We start from the raw sequence: 10,669 nt of genomic DNA, 5'->3' as shown, positions 1-10,669 counted from the left end.
AAAGGGAATAATACGGGAGAAATAATTTAATAAAGGAAATGACACGTAAAAATCATTAAAGTTAACATAAACTAATAATAACATTTTTTTTCTTCTAATATCTTTTACCGCAACGGAACATTCCAAAAGAAAATACATGTATTTAGAGTCCAGACAATGAAAAATCATTATTTGAAGGAACTTACCTTCTTGTATACTTGCATCTCATTGTATTACTTGCCAGAATTACAAGAAAAAAGATATCACACTCTCTATAATAACTTCAAGATGTCCTTTGATTTATTATTACGCCAGATAATTTTTCTGTCCTATTTCAAAGTAGAAAGCTGTCTTAAACGATTTCATATTATCATTTTTATATTTGTAAATTTTGTACATACTTATTTCTGTTTTATCATCGGTAAATATTCTGATGTTTAATAACATGACCATCAAACCATTCAGTGACCAGAACAATTACGGATACGGGGGTATGAGACGGCGTTCTGTTATGTAACAATTTCAGTTATTACTGCAAAAGTTGATGACTTTCAAGTTTAGTTAAGTTATATTAACGTCCCGTTGTAAAGCTGCACTAGGGCTATTTTGGGACGGACCTCGTCATTTTGAACCGCGGTCAGATGACGAGGAAGACACTTGAGCTGGCACTCCCCTCTCCACGTCACACCACACCAGCGGGAGGACATTTGGCATGACTTTGGTATCACTTTGACAAGTATAATTGATGAAGTTCTTATCTGTTTCATTATATTCAATTACTTATTACAGTATTTATAAATATAAGGCATATCCTTGAATAACACAGGTGCTCCATAGTCATTAGTAATAAATAAAAAAACATAACCAATTTCAAATAAATTATTAAAATGTTATTAGGTTAACAATGGGAAAATAAACTGATCAATTTATTAAATTTCAGATTTCATAATGCACACTTGTTTAGGAACTGCAAAATGTCTAAATCCACCACTGATTATAGGAATCTTATATCACTCAAAGAACATATTTTTATTCATTTCAATAGATTATTAATATTAATACTGAGTGTTACTTATTGCTATTGAACTATTAAAGTACATCATAATTATTCAGTTTTTCCTTTAAGAGAATTTAAGATTTGTGTGGTCATTATTTTATGCTATTTTAGAAATTAGTTAATATTTTCAAATTTATTTATTTTAGATTATTTATTAGATAACCGTTTATTTACTGAACCTCATTCTAAACATTACAATATTAATAATAGTATAAGGGACAGAGTGAATGAAAAATATAATTTTTTTTCTCTCAAAAATAATTTTATGTTTTTACTTGCATGAAACTGATTTTTCCTTCTGAATCAGGTATGATGTACAATCCTGATCCTGATCAGAGCCCATGCAGTGCTCTGGATCATTCCGAGCCTTGGCTGAAACCTACTGATGACATGGGCACTGAAGGATCCTACCAGCCATATGACTCAAGGCTGCCCAATGGCTATTTCTATCCTGAAGACTATCAACCCCTCACAGAAGAAATGATGAACATGAAAAACAGGGAGCATTTACGTAAGTTTCGAATTTTTTTTTTTTTAATTATAAGAAAACATTTAATTTCTTTATTTTCTTTCCTAAACATTTAGAGTTTATATTAATTGTTTAATATTACATGAAAATGGTAATTTCAAAATATCTGGTTATCCATACTTGATGAAGGCTTAGGAAAACAATCTTCTATATTGGAAGGCTTAGGAAAACAATCTTCTATATTGGAAGGCTTAGGAAAACAATCTTCTGTATTGATGTCACTTTAATCGTAACTCTAACTTCCTAATAAATGAAATCTTGAGAGATTGATTGACTATTTTAAGCAATTTTTAAACATTTTTGTGATGGATTGGATGCAACCAATCAATATATAATGCTTCCTTGACAGAGGAATTGATTGGCTTAAAATAATAACATTAAAATCTTCATAATTTAGCCAATTGTGGCAGCAAAAGAGTTGAATTTTCTTTTTTGAAATTGTTAACCCTTCAAAAATATTTTATTAAACATAATTAATAAAGCTGGAGGAACTAATTAAATATAATTTTTTTTTCATTTAGAGCATTTCTTTTAACCAGAAATATAGGTTTATCCTTATTAGTTTCATCATTAATTGTTAAGCTTCAATTAGATTGGACATTTTGTATATAAAATTTTTATTAAAGCATCTTTTCTTAGAAATATAGGTCTAACTGTAATAGTTTCTTAATTAGCTGTTGAGCCTCAATTAGATTGGACATTATGCAAATGAAATTTTTATTAGATGTTTAGAAATGTGTATTTTATACTGTAATAAGATTTTACCATAATTTACATGTTTTTAAAGTACAACATACTCATAATTATATACAAATTAATTAGAAGTAATAAGTTAAAAAATTTTAATAATAATTTGATATTATATATATCAAAGATTAATCTATCATTCATTATGGCAAAATGGATGAACAATCTTGCACGTTTACAAAAATGTGCAAAATTGTAAAAAGAATGGAAAAAAGCTTTTACTATTATATTTAATAATAATTCGGCTTGGTTTCAAAAGTTTGTATTTTTTCATAAGAATTTTGATTTACAATTTACTTGGATATTAATAGGAAAAAAAGAATCGAAATTTTTTTTTTTTAAACCATTACAGCTCATCAAATTATCTACAGTGAACACATAGCAAACCTTAACACATAGCAAAAATTGTGAATAGGAATTTGGATTACTTTATTTTAAAATTTAAATGAAGTAATCCAAATTAAGAATTTACTTTAATTTTAAACAAAAGATATGTCTTAATGTTCACTTTAGATACAAGCAGACAAATGTTTACTATGCTATCTAAGTTTTTTTTTAAAAAAAAGTGCTGCTTTATATAAACCTATTAACACAAAATACCTGACAATATTAATGCTTTATCTTCAGAATATTATCCAGCATTCAGAAAATTGATTACGGTGAATATATCGAACAATTCCTATTATCACACGATATTATTACGATGTATTTTTGTTTTATAAGCCAGATAACAGCTACGAGACACGAGTAATTACTTTTGTCTTGTGGTCATGTTACTCGGCTACGAACCCAAAGGTTGCGAGTTCGGTTTTCGCCCATCGCAACATATTCATTGTTCTCAGTGCTGAACAATATCATAAAGGTATCAAAACAATATTTTTCAGCATTTTGTACTAATATGGAAGTTTAGTGCTAATTACACATTCTAAAAAAACACTGTTTTTCCTTTTAGATTCCCCCTACTATGATGTGAGTGGTCTGCCTGACCCCTACGCCATGAGTGAGGAGGACAAGACTCAACACATCTCTATGTCATTCGACGAAAGCCACGAGAGTGGGTACTCCACACCTAATTCTAGATCTCGTAGAGTGATTCGTGAAATCATCGTCTGATTTGAAACTGCCGGGTCTGTTTTCGAAGACCACTTGGTATAAACTGTGATATGCGAGGGAAGTGAATCTTGTCTTCAAAGAAACATGAAATAGTAAATAAATAAGGTGCCAGGCTGTTGTTAATCAGCCTGTTTATATCGCCATTCCGTGTGTGTGTTGTACATGGAACAAGCCTTGAAGATACTTTTCTTGCCATTCGAATTTTGAAGATGGATATATGTATATTCATCGCAAAATGCCTCACACAAAGACAATGAGAACAAATCCATGGGGGAAACATAAGGACATTTAGGGTATTTAATAGTAAAGGAAAAATATAGCATTTAATAAATAAAAAGAACTGCTTTCCCATCTCCAGGATCGAACTTGGAGACGGACTAGAAGCAGACGCAGCAAGTTTGTGGAAGCACAAAGTCATGTTGGTCTCTTATTTGAACAGGAAAATGAAGTTTATAATGCATCCCATCCCAGATATTACGAGTCTGGAGTAAAGTGTACATAGTTCATAAGCAATGTATATATAAAAAAAATATAGATGAAAATGTGGATCTCAAGTTTTCTTTCATAAACGGACTGATAATCCTTTGCCTTATGAGAGATAGCTGTCTGGTGTCAAAGTACATTGAAGTCAGTGCAAAAATGGCATTTATCATGTGTTTGAGAAGTTTACAGTTACAGTTAAAATGAAAACTATTATTATATTGTTCGTATTTCTTCGTTAAAACCAAAATATATCAATATTCAACAATGCAATAATGATGTACTTATATACTTATTGAATTTAAACATTGTTAAGTAGATGAGTTGTTTGGAATACTCATATTGTTGAGAAAGTAAAATTGGTACAGCCTATCTATTTAACTTATATGTATAAACTGTGATAAAGTCACAACAAAGACTCAAATATCATTTTTCTTTGAGATCTATGTGTTTTCAATTTCATTTAATCACATTTTTTTTAGTTTTAAAGAATAGCACTTATTGTTTTTTTTTAAATAAATATTAACTAACAATGCTTGCTGTAAAAGCATATATGGTAATTAAATTAAATTTGCTTTAATATATATATATATATATATATATATATTGATTAATAATCAATATCTCTAAATGGATTAAATAATATTGTGTAGAAAATTGTATTAACTTACAATGCTTTGCTGTAAAAGCATATATGATAATTTTTTTTAAAGATATATTGATTAATAATCAATATCCTTAAACGAATTCAACAATATTATGAAAGAAAATTGTATTATAAAATTAATGTTAAATGTAAATAACAATGAAGCATTTTATTCAAGAACAAACTGTTAAATATCTATTGTGATGTACAAATAACAAATTGGAAACTATGGATGTCAGAAAATATTTTTTTGAAAGAAATTTTAGAATTGATGTGAGTACAAGAAAAAATTTCATTCACATAAAATGAATTATATATATAAAAAAAAAACATACAATTAAGCAATAAGATTTTTTTCCATTGTGATTTTATTTTTTAAACGCTAGGATAGAATAACGTTCTGGCAGAAGCAAAGGACACAAGCCATGGATGATACAAGGCAAAATGAACTAATCTAAAATCGCTTCGAAATGCATGCTTCTTTAACTTTATTTCCAAATACTGAACTATACAGGGAAGGTAAAGCAAACATAATACAACATGGATGTAAAGGTGGATATTATTTATGGTTTACCTTAGTTCCTAAGCCAGCAAAAAGGAAAACATGACCAAACATGCAGAGAAAGAGAAAACTAGAACAGAAGTGAGTATTTACGGCTCATATTGTTGCAAGACTCTACCGTCCATAATATTAAAAAAAAAAAAGAGGTGTTCTATTTTGAGTAGCTTTGGTGCATATGCTGTGAAAATAAAATAATCCGATTGTGTTTTGGCATGCCATTTTATTTATATAAGGTGCTGTGGGGACACTCTGAAACGAGAACTTTCACCAAGTTCAAAATAAACGTAGTCATGTTTCACTGATATTGAAGAGCAATACAACATTCACCGTTTCGTTCTCTTTCTTTATAAAGCAAGGCTGATTGCAGAAACCGTCCCAAAATATCAGTATTTTATACAAAAAAAATCCCGACTTGCTGTTGTTATATAGAAACTTTGTAAGTTCACATATCCTATTGTTTAGAGTTCGTTTACTTTTCAACATTTGTTTGTGGTATCTGTTACAATCAAGTATTTATTTTCATTAATTTGATAATTCTTTTTTACTGATTCTATCAAGCAGTAAGTAGGTTGTAAAAATCGTCTGTAACAGATTTTTTTTTTTTTTTTTTTTTTGCTCAACATTTTAATGTTGATTGAAGAAATGTGTTTTTTTTTTAAACAATTGATTATTCATTTTTTTTTCCAGTGATGTATTTTGAAATTGAATGTTGTCATATAACCGAGTCATTTTTTTAAGTCAAAAACCATCTTTGTTTTCATTTCATTTGTCATGCTGTGTGAAAATAAACACAAATATGTACATAATATATACATACATATATTCCTTATGTTCACTGTTTGTACAGTCAGATTTCCTCGCCTTGTGTTTTTTAAATAAACATGACTTTCTTTTTTATGGGTGTCCTGGTGTGAGATTTTGTTTCGTTTTTAAATCAAATATCTAATTTCAGATTAATTGCTTATCTTTCTTCATATTGCAGTGAATAGCTTATAAGCCAGTTAACAACTACGCTGCACGAGCAATTGCTTTTGTATCATGGTCATGTTACTGGACTGCGAACCACAAGGTCCCAGGTTTTATCCTCGTGCATAACAATCCGCACAATATCCAGAATTCCATTTTATGGCATTTCTTGATTTATTATTCTAACTAACTCAAACGTTTTATTTAAAACATATAATTGAAAGAATAATTTGACATTTATAAATTTCGTTTTGAAACAATATCATGGATTGTTTCATTTATTTAAGGCACTGATTTTTTTTTTGTTAGAAATCATCCGCATTTCAGATTTTATTAGTTTATCTCAAAAAGCTATTGAATTATCCTATTCAGAGACGGATAGACAGATATTAATATCTTGAATACTTTTTCGAGCTTGCGGGAGTTTAAAACGTGTAGATTTAAGTAAGTATCTTTACATATTTTTTCAATTACAATACTTTATATATTTCGCATTACGAAAAAATACGAAATTTATTCTTTCTTTTCGAATAATTTGGATAATTCGAATAATAATTAGCATTTGCAGACCAGAAACATTGACTTCTGTGGTTGTTAATGAAATGAAATGACCTCTACAGACTGATTTTATTAAATTTGTAGTGAAGAGAGACTCATGGTCTTGTACAGATGGAAAACACCGACTTTTGGGAATCATCATATTTTATTGAGATTTCTTCTAGATTCCATATCACAAGACACACAAAACATCAAATTACACACACATACTTAACATGGAAGAATAAAATTTCACATAGTTTCAAGTTGGCTAGTGAACTATCATAGAATAGTGATGATGTCTTACTTACTAATTGAAAGGCACCATGAGAATTATATAAATACTCCGTCTGAAAGTGCCATCTAGGGGTAGGGGTGGAGAATAGACACTATATTATATAAGCATTATGTAATAAAACCTATTATTGAAACAATCTAAAATTAAAATTATTTCGGAAACAAACAAAAATTTAAAAAAGAACAGAAAAAGCGCCATTGTATTTAGAGAACGCAAATGCAGCTACTACTAAAACACAGATGAATCTAGATAATTAGTAATCAAAACCAAGTTAATAGGAAAAAAAGTATCAAAATTAAACAAATAAAGTAAGAATCCTGCCTGAAGACTTTCTGAAGGGTCACCCTCAGGCAGGGATTCAAAATAAGTGATTTTTTCTGTGATGAATCCAGTATGGATTCCTCACAAAAAAGGGTGATCCTTGAGAAAGTCTTCAGGCCGGATTCTTACTTTATTTGGTTTAATTTTGATATCTAACTTGGTTTTTATTACTAATTGTATTTTATATATATATATATATGGGAGCGAAGGTGTCCATCCTCTGAAAGAACTCACAACGAAACGGTGTCTAGGGTTAAATATAGATTCTATTGTAAATATTTACAGTTTTGGTACATATTACAGTGAGGGCACCTAATCGTGCTAGCACGGTTGGCAGCCATTCAACCCGAACAGTCCAGCACGCGCTCTCCAATCTCATTCAATATTCACTAGAGTTAGTTTCTCCCTGTCGCCGCCTGCGCCATCTCGTGGAAACTGTCACAACCACTTCTACATACATACATACATATTATACACACACCACTGGTTACAAATTCATATTTTTCAAATTGCTGCACAAGAAAATCAAAAAGTATGTTTGCTATGGAATAAAAACAGAAAGAAAATGCCGAGTTAATGTCGCAATGTCTTAATCTTTATTTCATCATTGAAAAAAAAATGTTCTGGAAGAATTGTAAGTCTAATGAAACAATTAATTAGTTTGAATATCACCATAACAGTACAAACATAAATTTTACATAAAACCTCCAACAAAGTTAAGAGCTTATTAAAAGTAGAAAAAGATTTACGGAAAAGAAATTGGCGTACCTGTAAAGGTAAATTTTGGGACTTTTAACCAAAAATAAAAATCGCGATTACATTTTTGGTATATATAGCTTTCACCAAATAACACTCAAAAAACTTGCTAAATGTGTAGTTAGCTTACATTTTAATTAATTTCTAAATTTTGAAAAGTTGATAATGACTTTCTTCTTTTCTTGAAGGTATATGTCATATTTCATGGAAATTTGTTGACAAAATTTGTATATTTATGTAAAAAGCAAAAGAAAAATTTCATTTGTATCTATTTATTTGCAGATTATATATTAAAAAAGCCCCCTTCCAATTTGTAGACCATTTGGTTCGTCGGGATTGATGGATGCTATAAATTTTAATTAAACATTTTTTGTAACTTAAATCTTGATGGATCCCTCAGCAAAAAATTTTTAAATTTGTACGACAAAATATTATAAAAATAAAATAGCATAGTAATCAAAATTTGAAGACCCTCACCTTCCTGTTATACTTTTCCCTGATTTCTTGTCTACATCTATACATCCAATTATATAACAGGAAAGAGCAACAGTATTTAAAAATGAACGTATGTAAAAATATTTTATCACTACTAGATTCTAAAATGAAATCTTAAACAAGGAATAACAAAATGCAAGATAATTTTTAAAAACAAAAATTAAATTTTTCTTAATACAAGAATAATTTTAATTAAAAGAAATTTTATTAAAACCATGCCTTATACTGAAATTCTATTCAACATGAAAAAATAAGCCAAATTTTTGTATCGAGATCTTTGACAATGGAGGAAAAAACCAGGATGAAATATTAGTAGCAACAATGAAAACGAATCGAGTTAGGCTCCTAGGATGAAATAGTTAATATAAAATGTTTAAAATATTTTTAAAAATTAATTTAAAAAATGAAAAATTTTAGGCAAAAAAAAAAAAATTGTCATTGTGAAGGTTTTTGAATTTTAAGATTATGTAAAAGGAATTTTTGTGCTATAACATTTTTGAAAGTTTTCGCGAAGATGCCAACATTTTGCTTAAATTTTTAATTCTATAAAATCCTAATTTAAATTTTAAAAAATCGCTCTGGGGTGTACATTCTCGCCCTCCAAGGTAAGAGTTGTCAAACGTGGCACATACAAAGTTAAATGATCTGACCTAGAGAGGACAACACACACGCGCGCGCCCTGCGATTCATGTTAATTGTTAGAAGAAAAATATTTCATTTATATAAAATATAAACAGAAATAAAATTTAAAAAATATATAACGAGAGGAAGAAAAGTATAGAAGTACACCAACGAAAATAGTCTTCCAGAAATTTTCTTGCATACTTTGTAATAAAAGTCTTACCCCCCCCCTTTTGAAAATGAAATATTTCACCTTGGGAAAGGTCACGAATGATTTGTATGGCATTAGCGAACAGCAGTTACGAAATAGTGATTTTTGGCCTGAATCTAGCATTTTCATTGAATCCATCTTGCGAATATGTATTTTGGAAACCGATTTTGTCTTCGATAGAAACTTCGATTTGAACTACAGTTGTAGCCAAAACAAATCATCATATATCAAATTTCATCAGTCATTGCATTTATGAGTTACTGTGTTGACATACATGCAAAAATAGAGACTGACAAAGGTTAGCCCTTTGATAGATGACCAGGTATTTGTTAACTCTTTTTAGGGCCGTGGGAAGTATGCTTCCCACCAAATTTATCAATCTTTCTATGAAATTATGTAGGTTGGCATAAGTTCTGACAAAGTTTTTTAGAAAGGCAGAAACTTAGATGCTTTAGTTCTTTATCTCACCTAAAATGATGTGTCTTGATTTGTTGCTTAATTATTAATTAACCAAATTAATTAATGAATCAAATTATATTTATCTAATTAACTAAATGAATCCCTTTTCTTATTCTAATTTCAAGCCTAAAAATATTTTAACATATTATGACTAGAAAAAAATGGCCCTTTAAAGGGTTAAGAAACTACATTTTAAATGATAAACCTGTTTATGAAATTTTATCTATGTAGCTCTTCATGTTTTGCAGTTATTGAATTCACTAGTACTGGAATAGCCAAACAGTCATCCTTCGAGTGGAATTCCTTCAAAAATTGATAGAAAACCATAAATTTATTTTTAAGTCTATGTACCAAATTCTCTTTTCTAGCTTTTGGTGTTTTTGAGTTACCGTTTTTATAGATAACACAGAGATATAATTTCAGAGACATAATTTGAAACGTTTTTTGGGCTCGGTGAAATCTGAAATGGAGATTTTGATGAATCTTGGGCTCAAATTTTCGCTGATTACAATATTTACTCTATGTTATACGAAAAATATATGAGAAAGTGAAAACAGAAAAAAAATTATGCTAGAACCTGAAATGCGCTTATTTAACAAGTAATTTGAGGGGTGAATGCAATAAAAGTGTAAATATTAACGTTAAAAATATAATGTATAAATCTCTAATAATAAGAAATAAGCAATATAAATTCAAATATCTTTTATCAGTGGTAGAGAATTAATGAGAATCGCTTAAAAATAGTGTTATTCGTACCAAATGGTTGCCATAAAAAGCATTGTCTTTTCTATATTGCTGTGATGTCGTCAAAATACAGCCGAATGAATAGGCTAAATTTGTTTATTTATAACATCACAGTCGGACAAAATACACAAAATAAAACACATAACAT

At 29.2% G+C, this 10,669-nt stretch overlaps 1 protein-coding gene across 1 annotated transcript; it reads left to right on the top strand.

Annotated features, from left to right (window-relative positions):
* Positions 1-1,238: 1,238 nt before the first annotated feature.
* On the top strand, positions 1,239-4,460 carry LOC129969674 (uncharacterized). The gene is made up of 2 exons (XM_056084331.1): positions 1,239-1,547; positions 3,265-4,460. The coding sequence occupies exons 1-2, from the start codon at positions 1,316-1,318 to the stop codon at positions 3,423-3,425; spliced, it is 393 nt and encodes a 130-aa protein (XP_055940306.1). The 5' UTR covers positions 1,239-1,315; the 3' UTR covers positions 3,426-4,460.
* The last annotated feature ends 6,209 nt before the right edge of the window (positions 4,461-10,669 follow it).

Source organism: Argiope bruennichi, chromosome 5, assembly GCF_947563725.1.
Source record: "Argiope bruennichi chromosome 5, qqArgBrue1.1, whole genome shotgun sequence".
NCBI lineage: Eukaryota > Metazoa > Arthropoda > Arachnida > Araneae > Araneidae > Argiope > Argiope bruennichi.
Note: the sequence above shows the minus strand (reverse complement) of the source record. Positions and strands in the feature narration are given on the sequence as shown.